Source organism: Lithobates pipiens, unplaced genomic scaffold, assembly GCF_037356315.1.
Source record: "Lithobates pipiens isolate NorthernLeopardFrog02 unplaced genomic scaffold, aLitPip1_a1.2 Scaffold_19, whole genome shotgun sequence".
NCBI classification, from domain to species: Eukaryota; Metazoa; Chordata; class Amphibia; order Anura; family Ranidae; genus Lithobates; species Lithobates pipiens.
In genome coordinates this window covers 577,100,193-577,118,283 of record NW_027507764.1, presented here as the reverse complement: position 1 = coordinate 577,118,283, position 18,091 = coordinate 577,100,193, and the positions used below count along the sequence as shown (strand labels likewise).

The following is an 18,091-nucleotide window of genomic DNA, read 5'->3' as shown; positions in this document are numbered from 1 at the left end:
AAAAAAAATGGGACAAATATCAATCATTACAGAACCTTTTCTACCTTTTAATGTGACATATAAACTGACATATAAACTGTACAACTCAGTTGAACAACAAACGGAAATCTTTTAGGTGGTGGGAAGTAAAAATAAAATATGGTTGCATAAGTGTGCACACCCTTAAAGTAGTACTTTATTGAAGCACCTTTTTATTTTATTACAACACTCAGTCTTTTTTGGTATGAGTATCACAATTAGCATGGCACAGCTTGTCTTTGACAGTATTTGCCCACTCTTCTTTGCAAAAACACTCCAAATCTGTCGGATTGTGAGGACGTCTCCTGTACACAGCCCTCTTCAGATCACCCCACAGATTTTCAATGGTATTCGGCTCTGGGCTCTGGCTGGGCCATTCCAAAACTTTAATTTTCTTCTGGTGAAGCCATTCCTTTGTTGATTTGGATGTGTGCTTTGGGTCGTTGTCATGTTGAAAGTTGAAGTTCCTCTTCATGTTCAGCTTTCTAGCAGAAGCCTGGTTTTATGCCAATATTGGCTGGTATTTGGAACTGTTCATGATTCCCTCTACCTTGATTATGGCCCCTGTTCCAGCTGAAGAAAAACAGACCCAAAGCATGATGCTGCCACCACCATGCTTCACGATGGGTATGGTGTTCTTTTGGCGATGTGCAGTGTTGTTTTTGCACCAAACATATCTTTTGGAATTATGACCAAAAAGTTCAACCTTGGTTTTATCAGAACATAACACATTTTCCCACATGCTTTTGGGAGACTTCAGACGTATTTTTGCAAAATTTAGTCGGGCTTGGATGTTTTTTGCTTCCATCCTGCCACTCTACCCCATAGCCCAAACATATGAAGAATACGGGAGATTGTTGTCACATGCACCACACAGCCAGTCATTTCCAGATATTTCTGCAGCTCCTTTAATGTTTCTGTAGGCCTCTTGGCAGCCTCCCTGACCAGTTGTCTTCTTGTCTTTTCATACATTTTGGAGGGACGTCCAGTTCTTGGTAATGTCACTGTTGTGCCATATTTTCTCCACTTGATGAGGACTGTCTTCCCTGTGTTCCATGGTATATCTAATGCCTCGGAAATTCTTTTGTACCCTTCTCCTGACTGATACCCTTTAACAATGAGATCCCTCTGATGCTTTGGAAGCTTTCTGTGGACCTTGGCTTTTGCTGTAGGAGACAACTAGGAAAATGTCAGGAAAGACCTACTAGTACAGCTGACCTTCATTTGGGATTAATAAGAGGCACTTTAAATGATGTCGGTGCGTACTGACTTCTATTTAACATGAGTTTGAATGTGATTGTCTAATTCTGAACACAGCTACATCCCCAGTTATAAGAAGGTGTCCACACATATGCAACCACTTTATTTTTTACCCCCCCCCCCCCCCCTTTAAAAGATTTCAGTTTGTCTTTCAATTGAGTTGTACGGTTTATAGGTCACAGTAAAGGTGTAAAAAGTTCTGACACTATTTTATCTTTGTCTCATATTTTTACATCACAAAAACCTGAAATTTTAACAGGGGTGTGTAGACTTTTTATATCCTGTGTGTGTGTGTGTGTGTGTGTGTGTGTATATGTATGTATATATATATATATATATATATATACACAACTTTAATTTAAAAAAAAAGACTTTTAATTGAAATGTAAAATGCATTTTAAAAACCTTAAATGTCCTTAAAAACACTGTTATTGTTTAGGTAAATTATTTGCATAGTTGTATATCTAAAAAAAAAATACTCTACCTAATACTAATGTTTAAGTTCAGGAACTATTTATTTTGTTGCTGTGACTTGAGTCGCAGCAATTAAGACGGCACACATTGAAATGAATGTTTTTTTTAACTTGTCATGTAACTTTCTATGTCATATTAGAAATCTCTCTGGTGGGAACCGAGCCTTAGTAACAGTGTGTGCAAAGACCCCGCCGCCACCCACAAGTTCTTTGTCAGTACTCCTCAGCAGTAGCCAGCATTAAAACTTCCAATGTGATTTTAGGGGAGTGATGATGTCATGTGACAGTACCTGGCAGCGAGGCCCAGACACCCTCGCATGGAATCAGGTCCCATCCTCCAGCATACCTGAAAGCACTGGGTATTTTTTCTGTCTGAGGCAGAAGGAGTGGCAGGGGAGCGCTGACACAGAGACTTCCAATGTGGCAGGGGGGCTTTGAAAAGACATGGCCGCTTTGCCCTAAATCAGGGATATGCAATTAGCGGACTTCCAGCTGTTGCAGAACTACAAGTCCCATGAGGCATAGCAAGACTCTGATAGCCACAAGCATGAGAGCCAGAGGCATGATGGGACTTGTAGTTTTGCAATAGCTGGAGGTCCGCTAATTGGATATCCCTGCCCTAAATTTGACAGGCTTCCAGGGCTGGGCAATGTGCCCGTGCTTTCCAGCAACAGCTAAATGCTGGAGCTTCATGCATCTGGGCTAAATGCCCAGCATGCACGAGGCCTAACATGATAAAGGGACCTTGTGACACTTTTCCCTTTTAGTCTTTCTACTGTTTTAGGTGAACCCACTTGCATAGCCTTACTATCAGTAAAATAGCATTACAGCTAGCCCTCACTAACCACTCTAACTGAAGTCACTGTGGAGCAATTCATCCTTGAAGTTCACAGCAGAAGCACTGAAGTCTTCCAGTGTACTGTGCACATTGAACTCTAGTGGGAATTGATCCCGGCACTGCAAAGCCACACTGCTTACCACTAACCGCTCTCCCTCCTGTTGTTCAGAACATTGCAATGTTTTGGACTGAAGGATTCTACTGCTATCCTGGGGATTTTCTGCTATGTTATTGGTGTTTACTCATTAATCTATGCCAGGAATCTCCAAACTACGGCCCTCCAGCTATTGCGGAACTACACATCCCATGAGGCATTGTAAAACTCTGACATTCACAGACATGACTAGGCATGATGGAAATTGTAGTTCCTGAACAACCGGAGGGTCGTAGTTTGCAGACCCCTGATCTATGCAATCGTTTTACTGCTTGAGGCTCCACCTTCTAATCAAACATGTAAGGGTGTAACCCTAATTTAGATAGGGCAACTCACTAGAGTACCTGTCACCTACGAGCAGTCTGTCCATATAAAGCATAAATGAAATCTGAAAACACCCCAAAGTGTCTAATGAATGCACAGCTTGTGTCTCTGCTAGAATTTGTATAGTTTTGCATTTTATCTGAAACTCCATATTCAGCCTCTTATAGACACAGGTTTGAGGTATCGCCCTCTGCCCCGTGTGGAATTTTTTGCATCTTTTATTTGCAGTTTTCCCTTTTTTGCTATCGTGATTTTGGTTTATATTAAAACCCATACATTTTAATGACAAAGGCCAACTCCGCTTCATACCTTACTTCAATTTTTGTGTTCTGCTCAAAAAGTTGCATGACTTAGGGCAGTGATGGTGAACCTTGGCACCCCAGATGTTTTGGAACTACCTTTCCCATGATGCTCAACTGCACTGCAGAGTGCATGTGCATCATGGGAAATGTAGTTCCAAAACATCTTGAGTGCCAAGGTTCTCCATCACGGACAGGGGTTTCATATCTGCCCTCACAATAGTGCAGAGGTGATCCCCTAGCATTTTATGTCTCTATTGCAGGCCTTTTAGCAAGGCATAGCCCTATTTTAGCTGCCCCCCCCCCCCCCCCCGGCTACTGCTGTACATGCTAGAGATTCTATCTAGGAACAATTGTAGAGTCACACCATCATTTGGCTTCCTAAAATCTCTGGAGGATGCCTGAACTGACGCTCAGTTCATCTAGAAAAAAAAAATCAATTGCCAGGGGGAGTACCGTGATCTCTGTGAACAAAATATTGCATATAGATCTCAAGGGGGGTAACTAGTCACCAATATGACTGTCCGTTTAATCAAGTTGGCTGTTTGGTTTCATCTTCAAATCTCCAGTCTGTCACATCTGGTTGTCTCCTGTTGCTGTTTTGGTGTTTGCAATGATGTCTCTGTGAGTAGCTGTCACTCTGTGTCTGACAGATATTTGGTCTTTTCTTGGCAGAGACTGATGACTATGCTGAGATTATAGATGAAGAGGACACGTACACCATGCCTTCCAGTAAGTACTCGTGTCCAGCTCTTGTCTCTTTTCAGAAATACAAGAGCAGACAAATGCTATCCGGGGGGGGTTATCTGCAATTTTCTTTTTATTTAGATATGCAGTGTATTGACAAAGAGATAACAGACTACCGCCATTGTAAAAAAAAAAAAATCAATAGATGGTGTTGTGCTCCAACAAAAATAAAGTGCTAAAATATAGTGACAATATGTATTAATTCAAGTAATACACGTACTGATATATGTAAATGATCAAATGCATTGATCCTCAAGGAATAAATATGATAATCAGTAAAGTACAAAATGCAAATAAAGTGACTATAGTGTATAAATGCTAAAAATTTCACAAAGAATAAAAAAGGGGGCGATAGATGAAAATAAAGTGACTGTAGTGTATGAATACTAAAACTTCCGCAATGCATAAATAAGAAAAGAATAATGTTCAACAATAGTCCACATATATGAAAGTGCAAATAGTGCGGATGAATCACAATCTGTAAGTGATGATTATCTTCCAACCATAACACATTATATATATATATATATATATATATATATATATATATATATATATATATATGATCTCTCTCTCCCTCTATAGATATATATATATATATATAGGAGAGATATAGATATATATATCTATAGAGATATCTATCCATCTAGCTATAGATCTATATTGTGATTCATATTCAATAGTTCATATATATGAAAGTGCAGATGAATCAATATATATATATATATAAAGATCTTTCTCTATCTTTCTCTCTCTCTCTCTCTCTCTCTCTCTATAGATATAGAGATATATATATATATATTGATTCATCTGCACTTTCATATATATGAACTATTGAATATGAATCACAATATAGATCTATAGCTAGATGGATAGATATCTCTATAGATATATATATCTATATCTCTCCTATATATATATATATATATATATATATATGTATATATATCTATAGAGGGAGAGAGAGATCATATATATATATATATATATATATATATATATATATATATATATAATGTGTTATGGTTGGAAGATAATCATCAGTTACAAATTGTGATTCATCCGCACTATTTGCACTTCCATATATATGGACTATTGTTGAATATTATTATTTTCTTATTTATGCATTGTGGAAGTTTTAGTATTCATACACTACAGTCACTTTATTTTCATCTATCGCCCCCTTTTTTATTCTTTGTGAAATTTTTAGCATTTATACACTATAGTCACTTTATTTGCACTTTACTGATCATTATCATATTTATTCCTTGCGGAGCAATGCGTTTGATAATTTACATATATCAGTAAGTGTATTACTTGAATTAATACATATTGTCACTATATTTTAGCACTATTTTTGTTGGAGCACAACGCCATCTATTAATTTTTTTACATACCTACTGTGGGTGGTGTTTGACCCTCACGGTGTCTGCTGCACCATAGGAATTTTTATATTAGTCTCCTTATTAGCGCGGTAATACCTACTTTTCTGTTTCCTCTACCGGCATTACTGCCCCATTACTGTCCGATGGTGATCAGAATTTACTGTCTGTGTTTTTCTGTGGATCCTGGTGAAGTATCTTGCAATCTAAAGAGAATCTCTCACAACTGAACTTATAATGAGAGTCTGGGTATTCACACTTAAAGGATAGGTTCACCTTTTGACAAATAAAATTTATTTTTTTGTTGGTTAAAAAAAATGTGCATTTATTATTTTTTGTTTTGGCAGCATGGAAAGCATTGCACCAGTGACTAGAAGATCTCTAGTGCCATGCAGCTCTCCTGCAGATCTGTCATTGTATCGGCTTGCTAATACCTCGTACAAAGAAGCTGATACAAGACTCAATGAACTGCCACAGTGCTTGCAGCGCCATGGTAGTTCATTGAAAACTACAAGCCAACGGCCGCAAAGGCTGCCGGACCCTGTAGCTTTCCATTGACAGAGCACTGTCTTTTTTTCTTTTTCTTTTTTTTTTTTTTGACAGCTAGCAGGGGGAGAAAGATCCCCACTAGCTGTCAAAAACCTTCATTTACTTTAATTTTTTTTATAAAATAACAAACTTGTTATACGTACCTGTTCTGTGTAATGGTTTTGCACAAGGCCTTTTCTAGGGTCCCCCACCGGCACTCCAGGCGTCTCTTCTTCCGCGAGTGCCTCCCGAGAAAGGCACTTTCCATGAGGCACCTGTGCGTGCTTGCTCCCGAGCCTCCCAGTCTGCGTCTCTTGACGCAAACCACGCAAATCGGCCTCACTCCCTGGTACCGTGTCACAGCATTTAAATAACAGTAGCGGAAATCAATGTCTGCCGCTGCTATCAATCTGCCCAATGAGGAGGGAGACGGCGATGAGAGCTGCTGCTCTCGTGCACGTCACTGAATCAGGTTGGGCTCCTGCAGCATAGAAGGTTTTTTACCTTAATGCATAGAATGCATTAAGGTAAGAAATCTTTAGGCTTCCGAACCACTTCAAGTCTTACAATTATAATAAATGATTATATATCTATCTATATATATATATATATATATATATAGATATATATATATATATATATATATATATATATATATATATATATATATATATATATATATATATATATATATATATATAGATATATAGATATATATAATAATGTGTGTGTGTGTTTTCTTTTTTTGCAAAACCACCACAGTCCCCTCAAAAACAACCAACCGTGCTGCCTGGTACAGTAATATGAACAAGACCTATCGCCCAAACCCCTAAAAATGATCAAGGTTTGGTTTACACGGGCGTACTATAGCTTACGCCCATACAAGTGCCATGTTTGCCCACAGAGGGAGGCACAGATGTTCCATGCATCACTGTGCACTCGGTCCCATTCATTTCAATTGGGACACAGAGGCTGCACGGACACAGCTGCTGCTCCCGCCACCACGGTGTGCTGCCAATATGCAATATCTCTTCTGTTTATTAGGGCACCATTCACCAATTGCTGCAGGACCCCACAATTACAGGCATTCCTGTCTAGTCTAGTTTACAATGGAGACATAGGTTTGAGCACTGCTGATAATATCAGCATCTTCCAAAGCTTTGTTAATTCAGTTTTACCCTCCCTGCGCTTAGGCAGGAGAGAGGTCCGCCTGCATGGGGTTTTAAAAACCTGATATTGGGTTGATATGAATGGTCCGACAGGGAGAGAATGCAAGTGAATAGCCACAAGCACACCCTGCCCAGAGAGATAAGGCTGCACTGTTTTAGCAATGTGTGTGGAGATTCACATTCTCGCACTGATCACAAAAGCAGTGTATGCTAGCAATAAACTAATAGACAAATGAGATTACAATATCCCATGGATAAAAACAGAGTTTGTTTCCCTGCTCCTAATGTTAACCTTAGCTATACAATATAACAAAAATGTGTTATCAGAAATAAGGTGTCTGTCCGGATCAGCTGCTGTTGGGAAGCTCTAAAAAAAAAAAAAGCTTTACTCCCCGATTTTGATGGTTGTAAAATTTATTTGCCTCCTTAAAGTGTTTTTTAACCTAAAAGAAAAGAAGGATCCCATTCCCTTAAAGCATGTTATACAGCACAGTGCTTGTGCTGTGTAATTTGGCCCCCTCTAACACCTGGCTGATCCTGCCTGGTTTTGCCCAACCCCACTGACCACGGTTTATCATGGCTGCTGAGCCCCAACACCGCAGTCAGTTTACGTGCCTCTGTCAGCCACAGCTCCGCTCTGTCCTCCTCTCTCCCCCCGCCAGTCAGTTTGTGACAGTGCCCGCCCCCTCCCCTCCTGCTGCTAATAATACTAGATTATAATGATGCCATCCCCTCTGTTAAATAAGCACATGTGCCGCACTGCATGTGTTTTATTAAAAAATATCATGACTTCTACCTGATTTCGGAGTGCTTACGTGACTGCTGGGCCCTCTCCTCCCGGCTGATGTCAGCGGGAGTTCTCGGCCCAGTCGGCTAGAGCTTTTAACCCAGGAGAAGAGAAGGGCAAGGAGTCATGTGAGTGCTAGGAGGCGCTCTGAAATCGGTTAGAAATCATCATCATTTTTTTTATGAAACACATGCAGTGCGGCACATGTCCTTATCTAACAGAGGGCATTGTATCATCATCATATATTGGTTTTACAACCACTTTAAATACAGAGGTGCTTGAGAGGAGGAGTTTCAGGAAGCCGGGTCAGTACAGGAATCACTGCTTGGAGGCAGCACGGTACCATGGGATATGTAGTCCTTAGCAATTGGTAGTAAACAGCCAGACAGACAGGAAAAAAACGTTTTCAAGTAAGCTTATATTGGATTGTCAAATAGAACTATTGTATTGCTATTACAATGCTGATATTATGATATCGGAGTGTATGCTGTGTCTTTAGATCTCCTTTAAATGCTCATTTTAGTCTTTGGTGCCTTTTTAAAAACCCATCGCTCCCCCAGCAAGCAGCATTCTCCTCTCCACTCTGACATTCTGGGTTGTGGATAGGCCTTTGACATCATGGCTTACAATGCAGGACTGCTGGTACTGCATCGTATGTGATGTCTGTGGGAGCTGGAGGTAGGGTATTTAAACATGCATTTAAAAATACCTTGGACAAAAATGAGTATTAAAACCTTTCATATTGGGGGGTGCTCCGACTGCAGGAGTTGTTTGGAATTTTTTTGTTTGTAAAACACAAGCCCGTACTAAACCTTTCTTCTGCAGACGATGCTTTTGCTAGTGTTACAAGGATTCATGTTTATTTCTCTGTATTGTATGTGCCTTTTTGTTTTGTAAAGTCAGTCTATTTTCTGTTCCCTCTCTAAATGCCATTCAGAAAACTATGGATTAGATGAAGGTAACGGGTCTGTGTGTACACAGTATTTGCCTGCCCAGTGTGAAGTGTTGCCTGTCCTTCATACATGTCGTCTTATTTGCCATCCATTTATTTTGGGTAGGGTCTAGCTCCGCTATTTAATTTTGCCAGAGTTTGTGTTTTTTTTTGGTAAACGTGATATTGTAAAGCAGGATCAGCTCAGATTGGGCTCTTTCAGATGGAAAGAACAGACAGCCGAGCCATGGCTTTACCAGGAATGTTACAGTACAACTGGACCCGCCTGTACACATGCTGCAATGCGTTGCTTTGCAGCCCGAGCATCTTGAAAGCGATAGTAAACCGCTTTTTATTTTATTTTTTTGTACCCTGCAAGGTAATATAATGCAGTAAAAATTGCAGTAAAATGCAAATTGCCTGAAGCCTCTCCCCTGTTTTGGAGCCTCTCCCCTTTACAAATCATCTAAAATGTACCTGTAAAGAAAAAGAAAGGTTAGTTTTATACTTCCGCATCCACGGGTGTGACTTCACCATCCTTCCAGGACGAGAGGACAAAATCTCACGAGATGACATAGTCTATTGGAAGATGGTCTTCTCATTAGATTTGGTCTGCTCTGTATTCCACGGAAGGAGTGTGGCGTCACTGGAAGGAGTGTGGCGTCACGGGGGTGAAGTGAGTATAAACAATAACTCTTTTCTTTACATTTTACACTTACTAATAGCAGATTTCTAAAGGGGTGAGGTGGACCTTGCATTTTACCACAGGGTATGATTTAAAGGAAAAGTATCGGAAAAGCTCTTTGGGCCCTACTTTTCCTGGGGATTACAGGACTGCACTTAGTCACTTAGTTCTGTACTCCTGTGACCCCCCCCCGTATTCAGCTGACAGCAGGCTAAAGGCCTCTGTCGGCTAACGCCACTAATGCCGGCCCAGACTCTGGAGAGATCCCGACTTTAATGTCTGGATCCTGCCATATGCCTGACCAGCAGCTGGCTCAGCCTGAGAGCTTGAGCCAGCTGCGCCCGGCACTCCAGTAAACACTGGGAGGACAGAGAAGAAAGTTCTCAATCTTCTCTGTCCCCCCAGTGTTCACTGGAGTGCCGGGCGCAGCTGACTCAAGCTCTCAGGCTGAGCCAGCTGCCGGTCAGACATCTGGGTGGATCCAGACATTAAAGTCAGGATCTCTCCAGAGATCTCTCCAGTGATATCACCCTCAGTCACCAGCTCTCTGCTCACTGAGAACTGAGCAATCAGCAGTCTTAGATTGCTCAGTTCTTGGTCTTAGAGGCGGTGGGGGGACAGATGCAGCATCGAGTAATGCTAAATCCACCTAGATGCTTATGACTGTTTTTTATTTTTTCATATCCCGCACTTCTCTTTTTTTAAAGTGAATTTCTTGTGCTGTTAATAGAAAAAAATAAATAATGTAATATAAAACCCCAACGTCAGCCAAAACATTATACTTTTATATTGGATGGAGTGGAAAAGAGTTGGAGGCTATCAGGTTTTTATTGCCCTCTGTGTCCCTTTTCGGGGGAATTTTCCTTTACGTGTTCTGTTTGAACAGGAAGTGAAGGAATAGCTCTCCAATAGGGAAACAGATCAAAATGAAATCTTTTCTTTCTTTGAGTGGTTGTCCACCCCCTGAAAACATGTTTGTGACGTGCCTTGCTTGCCGTTGATATTGTGTGTGTGAGTGCGTGTGCGCTCTGCTGTGTACCTGCAAGAGAGGACGGTAGCGTCCGCCATTGTCTTGTGTAGCTCTTCGTTGCCCGATGTTCTTATGCGCTTTCTTTGCTAACTCTGTTACAAAGTTTCAATCATTTTCTCCTGACAGCGGGAGACTACGAGATCCAGCGGGACAGGATTGAGCTTGGGCGATGTATCGGCGAGGGGCAGTTTGGAGATGTACATCAAGGAGTTTACATGAGTCCGGTGAGTGGGGTATAGAGACCACTATATTATTCTTTAAAGGTGTTTGAGCACACAGTACATTTTAAATCTAAAGTTTAATTAAGTTCTATTTTGCCGCCTTTGGTAACCCCCTTATCAACAGGTTAATAAAATTACACACATACATCATCGCTAGAACTGTGATTCTCTATGCAATGCAGGCAGGTCATTTCTTATGGGAGGAGCCAGCAGGGTGGTGTACTAAAAAAAAATCCTAATACCCTGCCTTAGTGCTTTCAAAATCCCTTAGCCCCGTTGCAAGCAGTGGGGCCGTCTCTTTGGGGGCGTTATGCAGATATCAAAATGCTTTGATTGGTCGGGGTCAATATTGGGACACCTGCCTGTCCTAAAATTCAGCAATGGCGGCACCCCGGCTGATGTTTTCATTGGCTCTCAGGTGCTGCCACCACCACCACCACCATTGCCTGTAAGGGAAACCGGCCATATAGACTTGTGGCTTCACGGCCGGCTCCCTACTGTGCATGCATGAAGCACACTGCGCTTTCTGAATGGCCCGGCAGCGAGGGAAGGAGGGGGGTGAACTTCCGAGTGATCTCGCCGCGGCGATATCTCTCAGACGTGTGGACGGTTACCTGTCAAAAATAGTAGGTACCCGCACCCCCCCCCCCCCCCCAAAAAAAGGTGCCAAGTGGAGGAGGGGGGAGGCAGATAGACAGCGCTTCCACCGCTTCCACTTTTGGGTGGAACTCCGCTTTAAGTCACAATGTGCTAGTATGCACTGCATACTAACATCATGACAGACTTGCCCTAAAAGCTGTCCAGCGGCGAGCTGTCACCGCGGTCAGTGCTTACATTTTTCAGTGGTGCTATCTGGTCTTCCTTCCAGGTTTAGGGGCGTTTAGAGTCAGGAGAAAAAAAAAACACAAGAAACCCCAAGGAGCAGCTGTAAAAATGTCCAGTGTGCATGAGGCCTTAATTGAAAAAGCAATATTATATAAGTACAATTTAATCAGCTTGATACAAGCAATTTAGAGACATTGGCAGTAGTACAAATAAAGATACATCCCCCTACATGTACCCTTTATTGGCCATCATTTAGTCCGATTTACACAATTGAAAGTTCCCGAACATGGGCTCCTCAAAAAAATCTGATGGTCACCCTTATTACAATGGGACATGATCACTATCTCAACTCTCTCTCACAGAGATTCCTTAGGAAAGATAGGGAAAAGATCTTTGATATTGCAACAGAATTGAAATTAATAAAGATTTATATAATAACCTCATTATTGTAAGTGAATTCAGACACTTGCATATTCACTATGGGGTTGATTTACTAAAGGAAAATAGACTGTGCACTCTTCAAGTGCAGTTGCTTCAGAGCTTAGTAAATGAGTGGAAGCTCTGCTGACTTCCATCATCCAATCATGTGCTGTTTTTTTTTTTTTTTTTTACTTGCACATGATTGGGTCTTCTTTGCAAAGTGAAGCTTTACCTCATTTACAAACCTGTAGATCAGGCATCACTAAATGGCGGACCGCAGTCTGTACGCAGACCGAATGACAGTCCTATCTGGACCGTGCTGCGCCACTTGGCAGCCTCGGGTGTCCCTCCTACAACCCCCCCCGCAGACACAGCTCTAGTTCGTTACAGGAAGCAGAGAGAAGGGGGCGCTGAATGACTGGACGGCGGGCGGGAGCTGCATAACTTGTAAAAGTTAATAAGCCGGTGATTTGCTGCTAGGACGCAGGCGGACCTAGCAACAAATCGCCTACCTAGTAAAATGAAAAGTTATGCAGCTCCCACCCTCTGTCCAGTCATGGCGTGCCTTCTTCCCTCTGCTTGCTGTTGAAGGTAGGGTTCTAAAGATTGGGAAGCGCTGTAATCGGAAGAGGAAAATGATAGGGAGGAGGAATTCATGTAAAGTGGACCAGGATAAAAAGATGATGTAAAAGGGGGCCTTGTGGTATAAAGATGAGGACTGCAATGTTGAAGGGGGTGTTGTGGTGTAAAAGGGCACTTTGGCTTAAAGAGGGGGGACTGCAGTGTAAAAGAGGGCAATGTGGTAAAAAGGGGCTGCTGTGGTATAAAGGGTTGAAGCTGTGATCTAAAAGGGGGCGTTGACTTGTACAGGGGGAACTGCTATGTAAAAGGGGGCCTTGTGGTGTAAAGGGAGGTGCTGTGATGTAAAAGGGGGTGCTGTTGCAAAGGGAGGGGGGTGGAGATGTTATGTAAAAGGGGGCATTGAGGTGTAAAGGGGGAACTGCAATGTAAAATGGGGCGTTGTGGTTTAAAGGGAGGTGCTGTGATGTAAAAGGGGGTATGGAGGTGTATAGGGGGAACTGCAATGTAAAAGGGGGCATGGAGGTGTAAAGGGGGAACTGCAATGTAAAATAGGTTATGGAGGTGTAAAGGGGGAACTGCAAAGTAAAAGGAGGCATGGAGGTATAAAGGGGTAACTGCTAGGTAAAAGGAGGCATGGAGGTGTAAAAGGAGGCATGGAGGTGTAAAGGGGGAACTAGAATGTAAAATGGGGCATGGGGGTGTAAAAGGGTAACTGCAATGTAAAAGGGGTCACGGAGGTGTAAAGGGGGAACTGCAATGTAAAATGGGTCATGGAGATGTAAAAGGGGTCATGGAGGTGTAAAGGGGAAACTGCTATGCAAAAGGGGGCATGGAGGTGTAAAGGGGGAACTGCAATGTAAAAGGGGTCACGGAGGTGTAAAGGGGAAACTGCAATGTAAAAGGGGTCACGGAGGTGTAAAGGGGGAACTGCAATGTAAAAGGGGTTACGGAGGTGTAAAGGGGGAACTGCAATGTAAAAGGGGTCACGGAGGTGTAAAGGGGGAACTGCAATGTAAAAGGGGTCACGGAGGTGTAAAGGGGGAACTGCAATGTAAAAGGGGTTACGGAGGTGTAAAGGGGGAACTGCAATGTAAAAGGGGTCACGGAGGTGTAAAGGGGGAACTGCAATGTAAAATGGGTCATGGAGATGTAAAAGGGGTCATGGAGGTGTAAAGGGGAAACTGCTATGCAAAAGGGGGCATGGAGGTGTAAAGGGGGAACTGCAATGTAAAAGGGGTCACGGAGGTGTAAAGGGGAAACTGCAATGTAAAAGGGGTCACGGAGGTGTAAAGGGGGAACTGCAATGTAAAAGGGGTTACGGAGGTGTAAAGGGGGAACTGCAATGTAAAAGGGGTCACGGAGGTGTAAAGGGGGAACTGCAATGTAAAAGGGGTCACGGAGGTGTAAAGGGGGAACTGCAATGTAAAAGGGGCATGGAGGTGTAAAAGGGGTCATGGAGCTGATGGAAAGGGGGAGCTATGATGTGAAGGATCTGAGTCATCACACAAACATGAGATTCGGACCGTTTGATATAAGAACATTTGACTGTCTGGACCCGTGCTCCAGAGCGTTTGCACTCTGCAAAGTGCACAGTCCAGTTGTAAATCAACCCCCATTATATATTAGTGAGAGTTATACTGCTGACTGTCGGACTGTTTTGAGGAACCCATGTGTATGCACAAGCTAACAAATCTCACGTTGCATAAGATCACCTCTCAGACTTTCACAGAAACATTTGGAATTCATATGCATCTTTCTTTCTGCAGGAAAATCCCGCTTTGTCCGTCGCCATCAAAACCTGTAAAAACTGCACGTCGGACAGTGTGCGGGAGAAGTTCTTACAAGAGGCCTGTAAGTCTTCACTGTTCGTTTTCTGCACATCGCTAGTTTGTTCACCATTGCTCTGATCTAGAAGACGTGACCGCTATCAGGAGGTCTCCCTCAGGACACGTCTCTGTGTTCTCCCATACAACGTTATATTTAGAGAAGGTCGTGGTATTTAGGCAGCGATTCTTCCTTCCTGCAGGCGCCTGCAGATGTCACATTTAGAATCCTCTTTCTGTGTTTTTAAATTGATGTGATTTAATTGTATGTTTAATAATAATAATAATAATTGCCTCTACCGGGGTCTGTCTACAGAGGCGGAGGTTAATATGCTAGATATACTGAACTAGGGCCACACAATGAGCAGCTCCTGTTAGGTGGAAGGGTAAGTGAGCCTAGGACAGGATTGGGCAGAAGAGGGTAAGTAGTGCCAGGGTTTGGGCCTCATTACTTTCTAGAGACGTGCTGTTATACATTTTTACACGGTGCCCCATTTATATTGATTCGGTGTATTATAAACAAAATATCGAACCTTTCCCTTCAATCCCTGCCCTCCCCTCCCCCCCCCCCCCCCCCCACCTCGGGGGTTTACTTTATGTTCCCACCACAGTCACTCGCACTCTAGGACAGCCCTGGCTTGTAGCCCAGCTTACGCGTTTAGCCTGCTGGAGAATTTTAATTGAATGAGGAGCCAGACTCCTCTCTGTATGATATACTTGAGTAGCTGAGATGATATTTCCTGCCCATGTTCATTCAAATCAAAGCGATGCTAAGATCCCATATGAATCCGTTCCAGTCCGGCCCCATTCTGACATTCCTGTCCCACATGTTAAAATCTCCATTTTTATTTTTTGCTAGGAAACTACTTCTAACCCTCAAACGTTATTATTTTTTTTCAAACAGAGGCCCTAGGGCAGTGATGGTGAACCTTGGCACCCCAGATGTTTTGGAACTACATTTCCCATGATGCTCAGCCACTCTGCAGTGTAGTGGAGCATCATGGGAAATGTAGTTCCAAAACATCTGGGGTGCCAAGGTTCACCACACTGCCCTAGAGAATAAAATGGTGGGTGCTGCATACTTTTATGTCACGTGGTATTTGCGCAAGCCGTTTTTCAGAATCAAATTTTAGTGAAAAAAATAAAAAATACACAAAAACACAATATACAGTGCCTTGAAAAAGTATTCACCTCCCTCTTGTCATTTTTCTTGTTTTGTTGCCTCACAACCTGGAATTAACATGGATTGTTTGAGGATTTGCATCACTTCATTTACAGAACATGCCCACCACTTTGAATGTTTTTACAATCTTCTATTGTCCAATTTTGGTGATCCTGTGTGAATTGTAGCCTCAGTTTCTTGTTCTTAGCTGATAGGAGTGGCACCCGATGTGGTCTTCTGCTGCTGTAGCCCATGAGAAAAATTAAATGGATGAGAATTGAATAGTGTATTGAATTATACTGCCAACATGCTAAATGGTATAATGGAAAACATGCATAAAGCGCATATAGGGGACGCCCCTTTGGACTTTTAGAATGGCAGAATAGTGCGTATAAAAAATATAAAATAAATCAAGATTAAGTAAAAAGGCACAATAGTGCCAACTTTATTAATTTTATAAAGGTAGAAAAAAAAAAAAAAAAAAAAAATATATATATATATATATATATATATATATATATATATATATATATATATATATAGTATAGAAGCATATTCATCAACAATGAATTGTAACAATACATCAATGAATTGACATATAGAACATCATAGAATAACCCAAGGCTTCTAAATTCTAAAATGCCACCTAAACAGAAGGAGGTCAGCAAATTAGATGTTCAACCATGTACCCGACATGTTGCGGGAATTGTTGCATTATTGTGCATTTTCCTTCCTCAGGGGTGGTTTATTATAGGGCAGCATTGGGTTGTTATTTTCATATCTGTAATATAAGTATAGATAGGTCATAGCATTTCAATATGTAAAGCAACATAGGAAGAATGCTATCTAATGTTGATAATTTTACAAAGCCAAAAGTATTTACATATTAGATTCATTGAATAGGAAAAAAATAATAAAAGCAAGTCAGAGCAACAGTACACGCTGGTGGCTTAAATTCTCACATCCGCAAGGTGTAGATGATAGGGCGTGTCTCCAAGGCTCAAATATCAAAAGTGCATCCACAAAAGGCGCCCTAGAAGTCCCACAGGAATGGGGTTTACACTGCTGCTGTAGCCCATCTGCTGCAAGGTTTGAGATGTGCATTCAGAGAAGGTATCCTACATACCTTGGGTGTAACGAGTGGTTATTTGAGTTACTGTTGCCTTTCTATCATCTGGAACCAGTCTGCCCAATCTCCTCTGACATCAACAAGGCATTTTCTTCCACACAACTGCCGCTTGCTGGATATTTTCTCTTTTTCTAACCATTTTCTGTAAACCCGAGAGATGGTTGTGTGTGTGAAACTCCCAGTAGATCAGTAGTTTTTAAAATACTCAGACCAGACCGTCTGGCACCAACCACCATGCCGCATTCAAAGTCACTTCTCCTTTCTTACCCCATTCTGATGCTTGGTTTGAACTTCAGCAATTCGTCTAGATGCCTAAATGCATTGAGTTGCTGCCATGTGATTGGGTGATTAGCGATTTGTGTTACCAAGCAATTGAATAGGTGTACCTAATAAATTGGCTGGTGAGTGTATGCATGCGGGAGCTATGTGCACATTCACATTTGAGCATGAGCACAAGGGGGCAGAGGCGCTCTTTATTTTTCTTTTTTTTATTGAATTATTTATTTATTTTTTACATTGTATCTTTTTTTTTTTTTTTTTTTTTTTTTTTATTACAACATCCCTTGTGATAGCATGAGTTGTGAAATGTCCAGTTTTTGGAGAGATTTGCGGCTTGTTTACATGAGACCGAAACCAGAAGTGACAAATTCCTCATTGCTTTAGGTTTCTGATGTCACGCAGAAGGTTTTATGGGGGCTGCTGCACACAGAATGTTTTCTATCTTAATGCATAGAATGCATTAACTGGTTCCCGGCCGGCTCACGTCTTTTTACGGGGGGCTGCATGGCACCCCTGTGAGAAACCCTGTGTGTATGTATGTGTGTGTATGTATATGTGTATATATATATATATATATATATATATATATATATATATATATATATATATAGTTCCCTTTTAAGAGTCGCCAGAGGTCCTTTTGTGGAAAAAAAAAAAAGAGCTGCCAGAGGTGCACAACCGCTGCACGGTGGGGGACCCGATGCGCATGGCTGTCAGTCGCAATCGCCGCCAGTCACTCGCAATCGAATACACGAGAGCTAGAACAAAATTTATGTGTGTAAACACACTAATTCCTGTCCTGTCAGGGGAGAGGGGACATATCGTTTGTTCCTAGTAAGTAGGAACAATGATATGTCTCCTCCCCTAGTTAGTCCTATCCCCGTACAGTTAGAAACACACTGCATGAACACATATTTAACCCCTTGATCGCCCCCTAGTGTTAAGCCCTTCCCTACCAGTGACATTTACACAGTATAAATGTCAATGGCCTCAAAAAATGTGTCAAAGTGTCCGATCTGTCCGTC

The 18,091-nt window shown here is 41.9% G+C and overlaps 1 protein-coding gene across 22 annotated transcripts in view; it reads left to right on the top strand.

Moving 5' to 3' along the window:
* Positions 1–18,091, top strand: part of PTK2 (protein tyrosine kinase 2) — a 549,666-nt gene that overhangs the window by 384,286 nt on the left and 147,289 nt on the right. For 9 of the 22 annotated variants that reach the window (XM_077493391.1, XM_077493399.1, XM_077493398.1 and 6 more), the window contains 4 exons: positions 4,042–4,098; positions 8,917–8,937; positions 10,752–10,849; positions 14,440–14,524. In XM_077493391.1, coding sequence (XP_077349517.1) covers positions 4,042–4,098; positions 8,917–8,937; positions 10,752–10,849; positions 14,440–14,524 — 261 coding nt within the window. Of the gene's footprint in view, positions 1–4,041; positions 4,099–8,916; positions 9,034–10,751; positions 10,850–14,439; positions 14,525–18,091 lie in introns of all 22 variants that reach the window. The other 13 variants (XM_077493393.1, XM_077493401.1, XM_077493400.1 and 10 more) reach the window with 2 other exon arrangements.